The sequence below is a fragment of the Athene noctua genome, chromosome 3, assembly GCF_965140245.1.
Source record: "Athene noctua chromosome 3, bAthNoc1.hap1.1, whole genome shotgun sequence".
NCBI classification, from domain to species: Eukaryota; Metazoa; Chordata; class Aves; order Strigiformes; family Strigidae; genus Athene; species Athene noctua.
The window spans coordinates 23,749,096-23,768,298 of record NC_134039.1 but is presented as its reverse complement, the minus strand read 5'-3'; the positions used below and the strand labels follow the sequence as shown (position 1 = coordinate 23,768,298).

At 38.0% G+C, this 19,203-nt stretch overlaps 1 protein-coding gene across 8 annotated transcripts in view; it reads right to left on the bottom strand.

The window, feature by feature from the left end:
• SOX5 (SRY-box transcription factor 5) overlaps positions 1 to 19,203 on the bottom strand; it is a 295,645-nt gene that overhangs the window by 49,730 nt on the left and 226,712 nt on the right. For all 8 annotated transcript variants that reach the window (XM_074902275.1, XM_074902274.1, XM_074902276.1 and 5 more), the window contains one exon: positions 10,893 to 11,039. In XM_074902275.1, coding sequence (XP_074758376.1) covers positions 10,893 to 11,039 — 147 coding nt within the window. The remainder of the gene's footprint in view (positions 1 to 10,892; positions 11,040 to 19,203) is intronic.

Genomic DNA, 19,203 nt, shown 5'->3' with positions numbered 1-19,203 from the left:
GTTTGATGAAGTTCCCAAAGCTGCCACATGATTTGTGTAGAGGGACAGTGGCGCAGGGGAGAGGAATGCCCTAAGCCTCTCCCCTCAGGAGAAGACTCCAGAGCTTACCCATGCTCTAACAGGCACCAGAGGATCCCCCAGAGAGAGGTATTCTGTACTTCCAGAAAGAGTCCAAATATTGTTAAACTTCACAAATGAAACTAGGCTTCACCATTTCTGGCACTCTTGGAACATCTTGCTCATTTTAAAATGAAGGCAGACAAGAAAGTATCTATTCAGTTTGTTCTGCTCTGAAAGCCTCTGAATATCTGTGCCATTTTCTCACTTAGGCTAGCCAAAATGATGTAGCTATTGTCTTCCTCACCCGCTAGCCTCATTAAACTTCAGTTGTTTGGTACAGTAGGTGAATCTCTTGGGTATTGCACCACCACGTCATTGTGCCTATAAGCTGCAGTTCACATTTTGTGTAGAAAAACTGGTATTTTGAAGGCTGTGAAATTAAAAAACTGTAAATCCAGACATGCAATGCAGTGGGCAAACAGTTATGTGACATCATTTTCACTTCTGATATCATGAACAAAATGCTACTTGACACGCACTTCTCAGCTAAACGTATGTGTTGAATTTCCCTGACCCCAAATTAGGTCTGTGCCTTTTATAGAGAACATTGAAAGCACAGGCTATCTGCACATTTATGATGAATAATAAGCAGAGATGAATTAATTCATCCCAGGGTTTTAATTGCAGACTATTTTCAGTGGACATCAGAAATTAGGATAGGAGTATCCAGAAAGGGAAAGAAGATAATTTCAGAGAAGACTAAAAATATTGGAAATAGGCAAAGAAGGGGGACACTCTGACCTGCAAGCAAAGCATAAAAACCAACAGAGTTTAGACTAGGACGACTCAAGATTTACTGAGGCTAAATTCAAAAGATATTAACTTACAGCTGTAACCTGAAGCCTATACAGCTCTTAGCATGGCTGAAGATAAAAATAATCACTGACCTGGAATGATTGCAGCCCAGAGAGAGCTACCTTTGGAGAGAAATTCACAAGAACCCAATGCAAAAAAACCACTCTCCAGAATTGTTATATACATATGTTTTCTTTCTAATTGTACAATGAATTAAAGCTGCTTTAGTAATTCTGTCACTACATTACTCCCTTTCCTGGTATATTGCTTCATAGTTTTCTCTGGAGCATTTTAGAGATGAATAAATGTACCCCTGAAACTCAACTTTAAGAAGCTTTTTGTGCCAATTCTCCCTTGGATATGTCATGTTTAGTTGTGTTTGTGACTATGTAACTCCTGTTGTGTTTTGTTAGCTTGAAATCACGTAACACGATGTGGCTGATTCATGACGTGACATGTCACTGCCTGGCACGTCAGCTGAAAGCCTATACGAACCCATGTGCTACATCTCTGTACACATACTGCTCTTTGAAATGGCCCCTTATTTTAAATCTACTAGCAGGTGCTGGCACACCCACTCAAAAAAGTTTAAGAAACACTAATAACTTATGAAATACTCAAACTTATACTGTTTGCGTAACATCATGATTGGAAACTGAAAAGCCTTCTTTCTAGCACTCAGATTAGAAGACAAGGTCTTCCCCTCCATGCACTCCACATGTCAAGATACTGAGCAATCTTTTACCAAAGACATTTTTTTAATTAATTTTTTTTTCCCCAGTGATAACAGTCATGGCATTAACTTATTTTTCCTTTAAAAGCAATAGGCAAAAATGTAGCAACTGAGAGAAACAGAAATTAAACTTACTCATTAGTACTAAAATACACATTTGAATTCATAGTCTGGCAGTATTAGTAGGTAAAGGCACATGATTAAGATCAAAATTTTAAACTCTTTTCATATATAAAATCCTGTCAAATTACATCAGAAACCAAAATAGTTTTTTCCATCAGCTTGCCTGCCTCTGATGTTCTTTGGATGCTCTCGAATGTTCTCTCTGGATACTACTGAAGCACTCTTACTGGGAGATACTACACTAAAAAGTCTAATTGTGCTGAGAAATATTTATACCTTAGCAGAATTTCCAATATGAAGCCTTCTATGATTTGAGACTGAAAATTAATCCCACTTCATTAAAATAGTAACTCATAGATCCATTTTGTTAGCTTTTTTCTAAGCCTTTGAGATACATTTGTACCAACCTTTAAGTTTCAGTCATGACAACCTGAAGCTTTGTTTAAATGAGATTCTCACATATTCACATGATTCCAGGATCTGGGACTTTAAGGAAGTTTATCCATTATAAAATCACAAGATGTAACCACACTACTTTAAAAAATATGCGTACTCTAAAGTGACAATTTCCACATAATTTCTTCGAAACCCTCTTTTGCATCAGTTCATTTTACACTAAACACTTCAAGCTTCATTCTGTATATTATATATTCTATATTTAGCTCTGAGAAACTTCAACAAAATATTTGCCAAGCTCTCCATATCACCTGAGAGTTAATACTAACCTGTAAGAAAATGTCTCCTTGGATTTGAAAATAGAATAGATTTCTTCTCCATTCTGCTACTAAATGTTGCTTCTCTTCAGCTATCCGTAGCTACCAGGGATTATAGATTAAAATGTTTCAAATTAAAAAAATTGTAAAGCTCCCTTATTAAATTATAATCATTCTGCTGTGGGTACAGGAATACTTACTGCAAAATATATTCCTTTGATGCTCAGTTTGAATTGCATTCTGCCTGAATGTGTCAAGAGGAGCTAATTTCAAATCTAGCATGTGATGTGGAAGCAAACAACCCTTCTGCACACAAAGAAAGCAGTTTCTGGAAGCTGCTAGACTGATCACATTAGAATTTGATTCAGTCACCTCAGAAATTTACTTTCTGTGTTGAAAATAAGTTTTACATTTGGTAAAAGATGGCTATGTTGCTATGTTGTCCAGCAGACAGCCCTGACAACAGAGTCTATGCACTTCACTTTTGATTATTAACACATACCACAAAATACCCAAACACTTAATCTGAAGCTGCAAAAGGGAAGATTTAATTCCTGAACTTAAATACCTGGCTCCATTCTAGACAGATCTGGTAGAATAAGAGCCCTCTGCTCCATTCCAAACTGTCTCCTAATCCATGAAATAGGTACATTGCTACAGTACTATTATTTTGCACAAGTCGGAACTCCTTGGAATAAACACATTCCTTGATTTAGAGTCTATCAGCTCAGAGTCTAAAGCAAAAATTTGTAGAATAAAGGATGACCTTTACTTTATAGGAATTTCCTATTATGAAGGAAACTAGAAATTAATCTGATATTGGCATAACTGGCTGGTTTGTTATCTATATTTAACTTAGAGCTAATATTGGTCCTTCATCTTTGCAGCACTGCAATACTTAGCATTCTTCACCAGGGGCTGCCATGTCCCAAGTTGAACTTCACATGTTTCTTCTCATGGTTGGTTCCCCTTCCGCAGCAGAAAGATCCTCTCCTGAATACTTTCCAACTCTCCCCACAGAACAAGTCCACCCAAACACGAGGAGGATCAACAAAAACCACTGCAAACAGAAAAATCTAATTTTTCTTTGTTTTGTTACACAGCTCCAGATTTCATGCTTTCCTAAAGTCCCTTTCCTGCTATTAGGATTGCATGGCCAACTGGCAACATCAACTCAACTGCTATCTTAGTGGCATTAAAAACCCTTGACTTTGGGACACTGTTTTCTTGTTTGGGACTCTTCCAGTCTCTTCTTGCAAAATGCTGCTCTTTCTCACTCAAGCTCTTTGTTCCAAGTGACACTAAATGGGCAGTTCTGTCAAAAAGCTTCTGCAGAAGTTGATACTTATGTATTTCTAAGTAACAGAGTAAGACACAGAGCAGAAACAAAGCGTCAGGCCCCAGCACTCATGAAAACGAAGGGAATTCTGTAACTGAACCTGGCTTTAGTAGCTGCCTTCTGAAAATAACAGTGCCTGGTGTAATATCTTGGTCTTCAGTATGAAGCCAATGTTGCAGATCATTTAACCAAAAAGAATGAAAACTACCACCTGCTGCCCATCCCACCAACTTTGCCACTTAGGAAAAAGTGTGTGTTTTATTTATTCATACCAGGTAAGGAAGGCACTACTGGCAAGGAACAGTAGAGAATTAGAAGGAGCACACACTGCATATCTGTCATGACCACTTTGCTTTACACCTCTATTGTTCCTAGTCTGATTTCTAAAGACCTTTGTTTCAGAAATAAAGTGGTCTTGCTTAATTTGCGTATCTCACTTTTGTTTTGTGATTGCAGATTTCAGAGGATTCTTTTCCTCTTTTTTCTTTTTGTTATGTTTTCTTCTGAGTTTTCATTATAAAAGGTGCTGGCTGAGCCTTGACAAGGGTTGGCTGTCTGGCAACTCTGCTTGAGAGACAGAGTCCTGCCAGAGAGACATGGTATCAGGAAACAGAGCTGTGGAGAACTAATCTGAAAAAACATCCTAGGAGCCCCTCCATGTACATAATTTATTTTTAGTAAATTGGGAGAGGTGGGAGGCAGGCAGAATGCTGTGCAAGTCCCTACTGCTGCTGCATTCTAGATACTGCTAGTAAGATTGTTTTTATTGTTTGGAATACATTCTCTGTTTTAGAAAGGTGTCTTACGAAGTTCCATTAATACACATCACTTCATTGTGCTCCCACAAATGGTTTAAAAAATCATTGCTTATATGCCTGGACATCATGTATAGGAAGAAGAGCAAGGAAGAGGATAGTTTCAAAGATTCTGTCACCAACTCCACATTTTGCTATTTGGGATTAAAAGCACAGGCAGCAAAGGATAAAGGCTTCCAGGTAAAGAGATAATTAGCCACAAGGTCTCCATTAAGCATGGACAGGGATACTAAAGAAGTAGCATAGCTCCAAGTAGCATAGCACAGATAAGGCAAATGAGATCTCAGCTTACACCTCCCTGTACATCACTGCATCCATACTAGAAACTTTTCCTTAATTATCTTACAGCTATTTCTAACCTGTTTAATGTACTGACAAGGGGAGTGGGAAATGCAAGCACTGAAAAATGTTCTGAATTTACTGGTTTATAATCTTTTAGGCTGTTATTCTGGTGTTGAAAAGATTAATAGATTAGTTTACAAGGATTTTTTAAATCAGTGGCATATAAAGAATTGTGTCCAGCCCAGAAATTAACAAAATAAAAGAGCCTTGCAAATCTTGGAGATAAACCTTCTGTAAACATAGCTTCGACATTCTAGCAGAGATGGTGTGTCTTACATCACTTTAATGAGAACTCTTGTTCTTCATTCTAAAATACCTCAGTGCTCTCTTTAATGAAAATAAGGATGTCTTAATTTCCTGCTGTTTGGATAGGCATTCAGCAGCTGCTGAGCTCTTCAACCAATAAAGAGGACAGTAATTGCCATTAGTATATGAGGCCTAACATGTGCAATGGGTTAGTTTCAGACAGGCTACTCTTCTCTGCTCTTCAGGGAAAAGAATTTGGCCCTATCTAACACAACCAGTCACACCCTCTGATCACCTGTACACAACCATAATTAGTTTTCTTTATCACACAGCTGTCCTCTTCTTCACAGTGCTGTGCAGAACAATTAGCTCACGTTTCCAAAAATTTTTTATATTACTAGATAAAAAAAAGGGTTGTGAGTTCTAAAAACAAGTGTTGTGAGAAGGAAATACCAATATCCTTCTGCATTTGAATAGCAATCCATCTATCATCTGTAGAGCTGAAATCAAATACTTTCCTTTAATATGTTCAAAAATGGCAGCTCTGAGGGTACAAGAAATCTGTATGTCTACTTATCAGCTAGGCTTCTGCGAGTCATAGCTTGATGTGGCAAGCAAGTTGATGCAGCTATGTACATGATGGAGCTTAATGTTTTCCCCAAGATCTCCCCAGGATAAATTTTCACATTCTGCACTATCATATAAAAGAGAGAAATGAGGGAAAGGGAGACAAATATACCCAAGTTAACAGGGGTGCTTAGAGTAGTCACCTAAAATTAAATTCAAGTCAACAATCTGCCCAAAGTAGAATCACAATCTCATCTAGACGAGTGGTCATATTACTAGGCCATTTTAGGGTCTTTTCCTTTCTTCTTCTCTTCAGATGTTTTTCCTTTTCTTTTTTTCCATCATATTTTTACCCTGAGTCAAGAAAGCTTTCATACTGAAAAGTATAGTCCCATCATCAGTTTTGACTGGAATGGGAAAATCCCCAGCTAGCTCCCCATAGTGAAGAGTTTACTTACTTTTCCTAATAACATATCCTGTGATGTGTCTGAATTAAAATGTCTGTTTCCAAAGATTCTTATTCTTTATTTTGTCCCGGGTATTAGATGTACTCAGTAAGAAAGTCGACAGTGACTCAGCTGTAGTTTCATATCTAGGCTTACCTAGCCTGGGTGAGAATGTAGCAAACACACTGTTGGTCCCTTTCTATCTTCTGTATACTATAAACAGGATGCAAGACACAGCTGGTGCACGTGGTAGGAACTCTAGTATCATCATCATCAGATATTCCTCAAAAATGGAAGAAGTTCCTCTGGAGAGTGTCTGGCCATTTTAAGGTCAATCTGTGCTGTGGTAGAGAGACAAGCTCTAAGTCTTTCAAAGGTGATTCTATTGCTGACTATAGGCAACATCAAAAATTTCCAATCCAATGTTTACTTTGGTGATCAGAGGATCAGGTAATGTGAAAATAAAGTAACATCTTCGGTTAAGGATTCACACTGACATTTGTCTGGATATTGCAGTACAGGAGAATCTGATTGTGTATATCCAACTTCTCAGTGCTGTTTCTGGCTTGTCTGAAACACATTTCCTTTCCTTGTCACAACTCCCAGGTGCTACTGCTGAACAAATAGTAACATCACTGCCAGAAGTATTTGAAAAGAACTAAAAAATTGATTTGGACAATCTGTGTGCTGTTGTCATTGATGGAGACACAACTGTGAATAGGGTTAGGGCTGAGGTCATAACAAAGTTAAAAGAGTGCCCAGGAATTCTCTCCTGTCACATTTCATGCTGAATTGCTCCTGGTTTTCAGCAGATGCTACAGACAATGCACTGTGCTCCATTAAATATAAACAATAATTTAGCTATATTTACAAGCTACATTGAAAATTCACTCCAGAATTACTGTACATGAAAGGTTACGTGGAAAGGGCTAGGATATCGCATCACGCAAGCACTAAATGCTGTATTTATATGTGCAACATAAACAGCAAGGAACAAAAGCAGGCATGAACTGGGCCCTGGCTGTTTACGAGTGTGGGTGATGTTGCTGTCCTTACTCAAGAGTATAACGCACCTCATCTGAAGTCAGTGGAGAGTGCAGTTATCAGGTGAGAATCCTGGTAGCATGGTAAAGGTCACTGTTCAGATAAACATATTCTCTATAATATTGCTTTTTTTAAATCTCCTGCATGGCCCTGTACAAGCAAGAGGCTTGATGTCAATTATAAAATGAACTGGTAGCTTATTCTGCCTAGTCCTTACCTGCACCTGTGCCTGTTCTACTTACTTGGGAGCATGTAACCACCTTGAACACCCAACAGAGCAGCACACAAGCATTTACATGATCAAAGGCAAAATGTGCTTAAGACAGACTTTGGAAATCCAGCACAATTTGGCAAACTTCAAAGATAGCTGCGTTTCAAATGGGTTGTGGAGGAGGCCTTGGTAAATTTGAATGGTATGATTAGCATACCGGCTGTTTTTAAAACTGCTCAAGAAGAAGCTGTGTTAAAATCCATTTCCGCAAGACACACGCATTTTCTTTTGGACAGGCTCCACCAGCTCTGTTTCTTAAATCAATTTTTCTGGCACAGATTTCTTCTTGGAAGAATGTATGACACCAGCTCAGTTTCCTAACCAAAACTTGACAGAATGTGTGCAGCACAGCATAATGGCATCTTTACTTTATGGCTTCCTAAAAGTTACACTACAGAAACCTAGGAAGTGAATTTGACTATTCCAAGTCACATCTGTTGAAAGGCGAGGGAGACAACAGAAGATGCTGGGTAGTCTGCCCAGAACAATATTCAAACACTGGTGAGGGCCACTGATAAAAGGTTTGCCAAAACTGGAGTTGCCAAGGTCTTAGAGGAGTTTCAGGGATGTGTTCAAGTCTTACTAGATTTAAAGGATGATCCTTGGCAATCTCCCCCTGATGCTTCTCAGCATTTCTAGAGCCAACAGTTGTTCCATCTGCTGCTGAGGCCGACTTTGAAGAATCCTTGCAAAGAGCAGCACACTAACTTTAACACTATACAACAGGGAAAAAACCCACAGCTTTTCAGAAGTGACCTAGATGTTTGCCAGTAGCTTGACACACTCTCAGGTAAGGCTGTCTCCTTGTCTCCAAACACTTGAACATATTACCAAAGCTGCGCCAGTGTAAACCGTGCGCTGAAAATAGAGATTCAGCAAACACCATCTATTGAAAGCTTGTCTAAGGCATTAACTGTTCATCTGGAGGTTTGACTTTCAATGACAGTGGGAAAGACCACCATGAACTAACTTCAAGAACGAAGCTGCTGCTGAGGATTTAAAAAAAAAATAATTTAAAAATGGCTGTGAAACTCAGACAGATACTCCCTGCCAACAGCTAAAATAATAATAATAGTAATAATAATAATAATAATAATAATAGTAATAAAGCAAACAAAAAACTTTTGGACCTGTTGAACACAAACAATCTTTGAAAAAGCAAAGGAAGGTCCACACAGACACAAATGAAGGTGTTTAGTTTCAACATATAAGCTTCAGTTTCTGCCACTGTGATGGATTTGCCAGTGTGTTTTCTAAGCCAGGCCACTGCACTATTGTATAAGCTTTATTCTAATTACTGTAGGCTCTATAAAGGTTTCTTTATCATTTAGTATTATAAATAATTGTGCTTCCAGGCTGGAGTTCAAAGCTCAGTATAGCATTCGCACAACACCACAGGCAGGTCAGGTGACCTTTCTCCAATTCTCCTCTCTCTGGTGCTAAGGACAGACAAAGTGATATGTCTGTCATACACCATTACCATTAGAACAGAATCTTGTTCTTTTATTACAACTGAACTCCGCCGGATTTCTCAGCAGGAATGCTAAGTGAAATCAATGTCTTGGATTTCCAGGCTGAGCTTGGAGGTCACAGCCACTCTATCATTTCTCAGTATTATCCCTTCTCTTTCTCTCGCTCTCTCTCTGAGCCTCCAACTGGCACGCAGCAGATTGAAAACAGCATGCATCACAGGGCTCATGCTGCACAATTTTACAGCCTTTTGGAGCCCCCTTCCTTTCCTTTTGGCCCACTTTTTTTTTTTTTTTTAATTTGCAAGTAAGTTTTGTTTGTATCCTACAGAACTGCAAGCCAAACGCACTGGAACACCTACAAATATGAAAAAGCAATAAAACACAAGGGAGAACAGAGCACAGCTTGACAGCTGCCAGTAAGACAGTTATGCTCGACGTTACCAGTAGATATGGCAGGCCTTCTAATTCCACAATTGCCACAAAATAAATACTGTGTCCCCTCAGATCTCATCAGACATTCTGCTTGTGCACAAGAGATCCAAAACCACTGGGATTTTAAGTGTAGTGAATCTCACAAGCTGCTAGCCACACACAAAAAACCTTTCTAAAATGCACAAAAATATCTTGTTAACCATACACACAACTTTTTGGAAAAAATCCCCCAAAGCTATCATTGAGCACTGCATGGCTTTGTGATTCCTTGCTCTACAGTATATAAAAGAGATCAAGCCAAGGATAAAATTCAGGAAGTCAGAAAGTCTACACTGAGGAGAGAGGAAAGAAAATGTAGACCCAGAACTTGATTCATTTAACACCTACTGGTTCCACACCATCTATTTTACGTTTTAAACATTTATCTCACTTAACTGATAAATAGTATTATTTATCTATCTGGTTATTTTTAATCTGTATTGTTTTACTGTTAGGGTAAAAACAAGACACTACTGTCGATTCAAGGAATCTTTTCTGACATGGTAAGAGATATGGACAGCATGCTAGAGGACACTAACAAAAAGGACGGACACATTTTCATCAAGTTCTTGCTGTCACCTAGATGGGACTGCATTTTCCCTGCATATCTTAGCTAAATTCTTCCTAGCTGTTCTGCAATACCTGAAATGCCATTCAATTTTGACCTGCTACTTTTGCTCAGCTGTGGCATATGCTGAGCTCATCTTCTTCCACTGGACATATTCTGTATAACTAGTACACGTATAACTAGGTATAACTAGTCACACACTGGTGACATTACAGATGTGACTACAGTCTGCTAGCTTGACCTCCTAAATGAGTACGGACCTAATTGCCCAGCTATGACCAGGATTACTTAGCAGAGCCCATTGCTTGATGGACAGATCCCAGCCCTGTTCTGACATAACAGACACTGCTCTGGAGGTTAGTTCCTCCACAAACTCCCACTGAACCCCAGGACAGGATCTGGCCACAGATTAAATGCCCCACCACTTTCCATCTCTCATTGACACACTGCTAACCTGACTCTGGTTTAGCATTCAGAAAGGAAATGACAGTTGTGTGCTGGAACAGGAGCTGGTCACCTCAGCCTGGTACCTGTTACCGACGATGGAATAAACAGCAGTGTGATAGCTAGGATACTGCAAGGGAACCCATGAGATCTCAGCTGAGGTGGTATCTGTTACTAATACTGTGTATGAACAGTTGCTTGGTATTACTATGCTGGGGTCCTCACACTGGAAAAATGGCACTACAAATATCCTCCTATTTCAGGAAGCCATCCTGAGAACAAAGCTGCCTGCAACTGAGAGGCACACAGATACTCTTCAGAAAAAAACACATGCAAATACCCATACTATTGGAAATGCAATGCTGCAGGGCCTGGTACAGTACCTTGCTTTTGGGTGGAGGGCTGTTTGTGCTCTTGTCTGTGTGGATGCTGGTAGGGGATACAGCAGCACCAAGGTTACCCTGGGGTATGCCAGGTATCTTGCCTCCTGGAGACACTTGCATTGCAGCAAGCTGGGCAGCATACAACTGCTGTAAAAACAAACAAACAAAAAATGGGGGATGTAGCGGGAGAGAAAAAGGGGAAGAGTGGGGGGGAGAGAGAGAGAGAGGGAGAGAGAGAGAGAGAGGGGAGAGACATCATCAATACGTAAGTAATTTTCCCAAAACTTCTCCTACTGCAAATGATATATTTTCCTTCTGATGGCTATTTTTTATTTAGCACACTGGTATGTTTCAAGACAAGAATTGTCATCTCAACTTTTGTGACTCATTCCTCAGGGGACGAATGACAGACATCATAATGAGAAATGTCCCAGCTTCCCTGAGTGTCCAGGCATTGAAAAGAAGGAACAAAAGCTAATCTTTATGGCTTGCCTGAGCCACGGGGCAATCTTTCCTTTCCTGAGACGATTTAGGCACGACAGCATCTCCACTGATAATATGCATCAACCCCTGTGAAATTCACATGATGTTTGATGATTGTCTCGGTGCTACCATTTTACATTTCTTTCTCTTACTTGCTATGTTTGCCTTGTTTGCACAGGCTGTAAGGTATCTGGGACAGGGAAAAGCAAAATTGTGTTTAGTACTTATTGTGAGAGTCCACTTTCAGTTGGCTTCTGAGGAACCACTACAGTCAATATAAATATATACATATCAACAGTAATGTACTGTCCATTAGCAACTAGCAGCTCCAATTAAGACTAAGAACTCTTTCTGTGATAGATGCAGTGGGAACGTTCTTTTTGTCAGAACCAAACCAGAAAGGCACTTTAAACACATATTAGATTATTAGCATGTGAATATTTATAATCACTGTCATCTGTTTAAAGTTAAGCACTGCAGTAAGAGTTTGATGGACAGAGTCAACAGCAGAGAGAAAACCGACAAACTAGCAGTGCCTGGAAACTCCCCTGATCTCTAAATAAAAAGTGGAGAAAATAGACATGTGGGCAGCAGAAGCAGCAATTGTTGCTGCTTTGTGGATAGATAAGAATTCAGGTGAAACCAAATAGAAGTCAGATGTCTGAGAGAGCAGGTAATGGAGTAACAAAGGCTTTCCCTCCTTGGTCACAGTATCAGTTTCAAAGACTCAAACTATGTGTTATTTTGTGCAGAGCAGTACATGTGTAATGTGTAACACTGAATGCTGGTGCTCTCTACCTGCAGGTGCTAACAAAGCTTCTGAGATGCAATGTGACAAGGGATAACATGCAGGAATATGGAAGCTGATGTGAAAAAACAAGGGGCCTTCAATATGACTAGGCTAAGAAGTCTTGTTAGTGGTACTTAGTTGTTTTGCTGGGTTTTTTTAGTTAATTCTTTAGTATGCCGATTAAAGAACAAAGGTCAGATTGGAGGGCACAAAGAAATGCTAAGCCAAACTATTAAGTTTGAAAGAGGAAAGGAAAATGAAGATCCATTACAGGAGTATTCCACATGGAACTGTGCAAAAGGTAGAAAGACATTGCTAACGTGAGTTCAGAGTACATAAACCCTGTACCAAACACTTAACTTGATCAAATGGGCAAGATTTACTGCTCTGAGTCTCAGACAAGCCTGGACGTTGTCCCGTGGCTCCCCATGCAAACTCTTCACAATCCTAGCCCTTTCACATAATTAAAAGTAATCCATTTCTGCTCTTCTAGATGTAATCAGGCACCAAGTTCTTACTTATTTCTTTTTCACTCTTTCTATTCTTCTCAGACTTTATTTTCTTTTCAGTTTTGAATCCTTCTTATTTCTTTTCTCTACTTTGATCACTGCTTGTTCCTTATTTTTCTGTACTTCTTAATCACCATTTATCCATCCCTTTCTGTTTAGTCTCCCTCTCTTTCCCTATCATCCATTCATTCATCCATTCTCTCCTTGCCTCTTCCTCAAATTTATTTATTCATTTATTCTATGTGTTACCCTCAGCAAGTCTGAGCCAAATAGATGCAAATCAGCTACAGATAAAAGTCATCAAAAACAATCCAGCCACAAATCAGTCACAGATTCAAATGCATGTATTTATCAGTTGAAGTTCACATCCATTCATTCTTTCAAAGGAAGATTAAATCCAGCAGGGAGAAAGGAACAAGGCTCTGTGTGAACCAGAGAAGAACTGTAGCAGGCAGTTCAAGGAAAACCAAACCAGCTTTATGTATGAATCAATATATCAGAAGGGCAACAGTTGTTTAAGAAATAGGATACATGACTGGGGAACAGCTCAAACATAATCGAACTCTGGTGAAGACAGAGCAGATCTAGGGAAGGCTCTTCCTTTTCTTTTGCTCCCTACTGAAAAAAAAAGGACACAACAAATTGAGGCAACTATGGGAAAAAGACAAAAGAAAGTCAAATGGTCATTGAACAGGAAAGGTTCAAGTTTGCTGCTAATCTATAGATTAAATATCAGATAATATGTCTAGTCCACAGATAAAGGTAAAAATAAAATAGTCAGTTTGGACACTTAGCAGTCTTGAACCAACTGGACATTGCTGACAGGCCATACAAGGATCGGCCTGTTGAGGACTGAGCCTCCCAGAAATTTCTGTGAGCCTTGGGGGAATACTTTTCAAAAAGAATGCTTACCCTGAAAAGAGAGGGAAATCTCTACCTCAACCATATCTCTCAACCTTCTGTTGAGGTCCAAAGAGTGAATCACAAGAACAAAACTACATGAAATACATGCACAACATGGTGTCCAAGAATCTGTACTATCTTACACCTGTTCAGTGGTCTCTGAGAAATGTGTTGGAAGCCATGGTTCCTCCTTACGGCACCACCTTTTAGATGATGCATGCAAAGCAGATGAAGACTAAATAAGCATGGGGAATGTATTTCCCTACGCAACAGCCCAGGAGCCCGTATTTTTAGGTGATAATTGGAATATATGGAATTTCAAATGCATGTCTTATTCTCAGTTCAGGGACAGATACACCTCAAGAGAGTGAAGCACACAGTACAGTGTGGAGTAATCTGGAAGGAGGAGTGGAAGAAAACCTATAAAGCCTTTATTCATGCTTTGTACAAACTTCTGTCCTCCTATTATCAGATCCAACATCTCACCTCTAGTTAACTCATTTTGAAAATTAAAACCAAACATTAAATAAAATCCTATAACAGGCCCCTTGTTAGAGTACCCTCTTAAAAAGTCTCTTCCTGCAACACAAATCCACTTATTCTACTGAAAAGCAACATCAGGCCCAACTCTAAAATGAAAAACATGTAGTGTATGAAACTGGAAGTGTCTGAATCCTATTTAACCAGGAAGACTGCTCCTATATTCCCCCCCTCAAAACTGAAAAAATGGACAGAAATATACAACATGCAGCACATTTCTTAAACTGTCAATATTTTTGAGCTTTGACATTATTGAACTTGTCTGTTCATACTTAGTTGTTTTAGGACATGATGACCTTTATACCCAAGGAAAGGGCAATGGTGTGACCAAGTGCTATGAATCAAGATGGCTAAATGACAACAATTTATGCATTAATTTCATAGATAAACTGAATTCCAACAAAATAACAGTTCTAACCCTGCTTCTCCAATAGAGTTTTGGATTTTAGAACAGTGTATGAATCGGTCTCTGTTGAAACATTCAACCATCATCCAAAATGCACCCTTATATTTTCCACAGTAATGAAACTAAGACCTCAAAAAAGTGCAATGAAAATCATGTTATTCTGTATCACTGCTGTAATAAACTATTCTTAAGCCTCTTAATCTTTACCCCAAACAGAGACTCCCGAAGCCACTTCTGATACCTTCAGCTAACCTAAAGGCTCAATCTCAAATTCTAGCACTCAAGAAGGTAATTTTTCTGCACTACAACTCATACAGGATTTTCAGTCTATAGGGTATTGACTGGTTTATTGTGACCAAAACATCAGTAAAGCACTACTTCTTTAGTAAAGTTTTTTTTTGTATACATAATAAATAAAATAAGGATAATATTCTTAATTTAATAACATAGATGATACTTCTTTCAAAAAGGCAGAATTGGGCGTCTAAAAAAGCAATTAAAAGGTAACATCTCTTGTTTGTTTATAACTAAATAACTATGTTTCAGCTTCCCTGCCCATGTGCAATATTGCATGCCTTGTTAATGTTTTCTCATTAACCTCTTATGAAAATCTGTATGGAAGCAAAATCATCAGAACAAAAGCACAATGTGATACACTTTAAAATGAGCAGGAGGTATAGTTATTTTTTTAATGTTGCCCCTCTGTTCTTAAAGCTATTAAACAAAAATTCCCCCTTCTCTGTAGGTCACCACTTAAACTATTTATAATTCTTCCAATATATTAAGCAGAAATATTCAGCTGAACTCTCCAAATAGACTAGCTCTAACAGCTCTTGGCTTGATGACTCTGTAGTACATCAATAGCAAAGCCTTAAGGTTAGATCAGCTTTGAAAACTTTCCCCTTGGGCATTGTTGTTACATGTTAACAATGCTCATTACTGCTTTGAGGGTACAGTAAAAATGAATTCTTGTTCTATTAATACAGAAAATGAGAATGAGATTTAATAGCAATTTTAAAAAGGGTTGAACAAAGTGTTAGCAATTACATAGGCAGAGGTAGTTGATTCAAGCACCTATAGGCATCTGGATTATAGTATTATCTCTTATTAAAATACTTTTATTGGTGAACAGTAGAGAAAACAACAACAGAGAGAGACAAGTGATACTGGAAATCAAATCAGCTACTGCAATAAATTTGTTTCTGATATTAACTAGTTTTTCAGTGGAGTTACTACAGTGATGAATTTACAAAACACTGTGCTTAAATGTTTGAACTGTTGACTGATCTAACACTTCAATTTCTTTGTCATTCTGAGACCCATCATTAAAAATATACACATGAATGACTCTGCTCTTTGAATTTTGCATAATCTGGGGAAAAAAAAAAAGGTATAAATTGAGATTCTCTCATTCAGAATACATGAATTTAATTTTCTTTATCTCAAATTTTATGCTTATATAAAGCATGTGAAGTGTTTGATTATGGCAGATTTTTTTTTTTTGTATTTTTGATCTGTTCAGGTATAATTTTTATTTAAAAAGGGACACAAGGAATTAGAAAGAAAAAGGAATTCACTTGCACTTGAAACAAACATTTGAAATACATCGTACTGTAAGATAGGTTGTTACAGGTAGTGACCACATAGATAAAAAGTTAACTATAGAAATTAAAGCTGCACTCATTAGTGATTGGTAGCAATGCTTTCTAGATCTTCTATGAAAAGAGTTCTTCATTTAACTCTTCATTACATATCTGAAAGGTACAAATGACAGATTTTCATTTTTTCTGTGCTCAAGTTTCCTTCAAAGATTGTTAGTCGAACATTTCAAAGCGACACACCAATCTACCTTTAAAACTTCAGCAAAGGCTTTAAAGTGCCATTTGCTTGCACCAACAGGGAGATTTTCAGAAAACAAAGATAGTATGTGAGCACAAATTCAACAAGCTCCTTTAAAACCTTGCCCAAAGAACCCATTGCAAAGTGACTTTACTCAGTTTCAGTGCTTAGTTTGCTAGCATTCACTGCGGGCTAATTTCAGTTAAGAACAGTATAGCTTGAGATCCTGAGATGCACTCGAAGTATTTTGGTTTATTTTGGTTTTATTTTATTTTGTTCTATAGAATTCTGAACAGAGTTGGATAATTGCTACTGATCTACCTATTGTATGACTTTATCACACCCATTTCATAAAAGAAATTTCCCTGGCTCCCGGTGCTGAGGTATGCATATGTCCCACAGAGACTCTTTCTGGCAGGGGACCTTGCCTGAACTAGTGTTTCCTTTATTCACAAAGTAAAAAATAGCAAGCTGGATGAATTCTCTCCAATATTGTGGGCCACACAGAGACTAGAGAAGATACACTAAATGTTGAAAAGCTAAACTGTTCTTTCCCGTGGCCACAGAAACCAGCTAACTTCCCTTCAAAACTCTCATTCTAGTTTTGTTCTGTATTCAGCCTAAGGGAGGAAGATAGTTAAGTAAATCATGAATCAAGGAACAACAATAAATATTTGAAAGTTAAGAAAGAGCAAATTAATAGATAAGTAATATGTTGCTTTTAATCAGAGAATTTGTAACAATTGGAGGAACTGTCTAGAGAAATGGTGGGTTTTGATTCTTGGTGTTTCAGTCAAGATCAGATGTGCTTCTGGAAGATGAACTTTAAACAAAGAGTTTATTATGCCCAATAATATTTTACATCATTTTTTTGTCAGACTAGACAATTTTATAGTCTCTCTAGCCTTAAAAACCTGAGACTTAGAAAGAAACATTAAGAAAAACAAGTTCTCATTAAAAAAAGCATTCCCAAACAGAACAAGGCTTCATTTATACACTTCTTGCATGCAAGTTACAAGCACTGCCTTGTAACCACCATCTCTCTCATATTAGAAAAACATAATTTTTAGAATCAGTAACCACAAGTCTCCATAAAATATAATTCTGGTAGCTGATCTCTAAGGTTCCAGGCCCGCAGCCCTTATTTCTGAGAATAATCTCACTGTAGTCAACAGGACCGCTTTGCCCATGCCACGCTGAATGCACTATTTCTTTTCTCATTTGGAACTTCCATGGTATGACCAACTGGGGATCCTTGATATCCAGAAACAAGGCTGGAGTACAGGTCACTGAAAAACTGAATGAGCTTTAAGTCTGCATTTGAAGTAATAAAGACTTCTCTCATCATGCAATACATTCAAAACAATGCTTTATCTGCCATTTTATAAGCAAAGCAAGTAAAAACTGTAGGTACAATTTATGGTAGCTCTGAGTTTTGTAACAAAGTAATGTAATTTTGATGGATTTGATGGACAGGACAATCACTTCAGCTAAAGTACAACTATATTTGTACTTAATGGGAAAGACACTAACAACAAAATTTTAAGAAATTCAGTTTTCCTTGAAAAGCAGTCTTTAATTCTGTCAATGGATAAATGCTACTCAAACATTAGCAAGGTGAGAATCAGCACCCATGACATCAACTGGCTGGCAACACAGGAAGACTGTAGGAAACTCCTGATTAGAGCATGGCTCCTTTGTCCCATGCCTTAAAAAAAAAGACAATTCTTCTACAGGATGTAACTGTAGGAACTTACCAATAGACACTTCCTATCAGAGGTTAATAAGACCTGTTAGTTTCTGTGATAAAATATCATTGTAAAGTGTGTGTTTAAGATTGCCTCCTCTTAACAAATGAAGAGTTTTTAACTGGAAAACTGCCCAAGTGGCCTACATATTCATACATACCATGTTCACACCATATGACAGTAATTGAAATAGAGTGACTATATGGAATGCATATTGGAGAGGAAACTTGATAATGTCTTCTGGAAAAAGCTTGTTGGATGAAATGTTGCAGATGAACAGTGTCCCCTTCAAGGAAAGTAATTAATATTGTACATATTTAAAAAAATACTCTTGCAACAATTTATTCCTATAGTTTGTTGTGCAGCACCAGAATATTACGCATTCTTGTTGCAATTACTATTATTTATTTTTACGCCAAGAGAACTTCTTTTGTTAGGAAAAAAGAGAAAAGAATTTATTTAAAGTAAGGACATACTTTTGACAGTGTACTCCTTAAGGAGTATACAGTAAAGATGGGCAATGGTAATGTGGAAGACCAACAAACAACAGGGATGTGTAACTTAAGAAGGGGCAGTTGTTCTGTAAACTGCATTCCCTTTATCACTGACTATTCTGTAACAAAGAATAGAGCTGACTATTCTGTAATGAAGATGAAGTGTCTGTATGAAGGTTCCACATGGAGATTTCTGTCCCAGTACATCTTTTCCAAATTAGAAGCTTGAAGTCAGTAAAGTGGCACAGATGTTATACTCCTGTAAGAAAAATCTCACTACTGCCTATTTGTTTACCACAGGTATGTTTCCCAAGAGCTTGTTTTTTGATATAGCCAGACTTTTGGCAAGTAGTTTAGAGCACCTGACTCCACTAAGTGTAATTTCCCATTTGAGAGAACAAAATTCTATGAGTGGCCATTTGACAAAATACTTATTTCATATTACATTGCTTTATTTGACTTGCACTGTATATAAGCATTCATTGTTCTCCATTAAGTGACTAGAGTAGTTAATAAGCAAACACTGTCAGCTGAATTACTGTAAATAACGTTCTATATATTTCAGAATGATGAGCTATAATTAAGGTATTTCATGATTT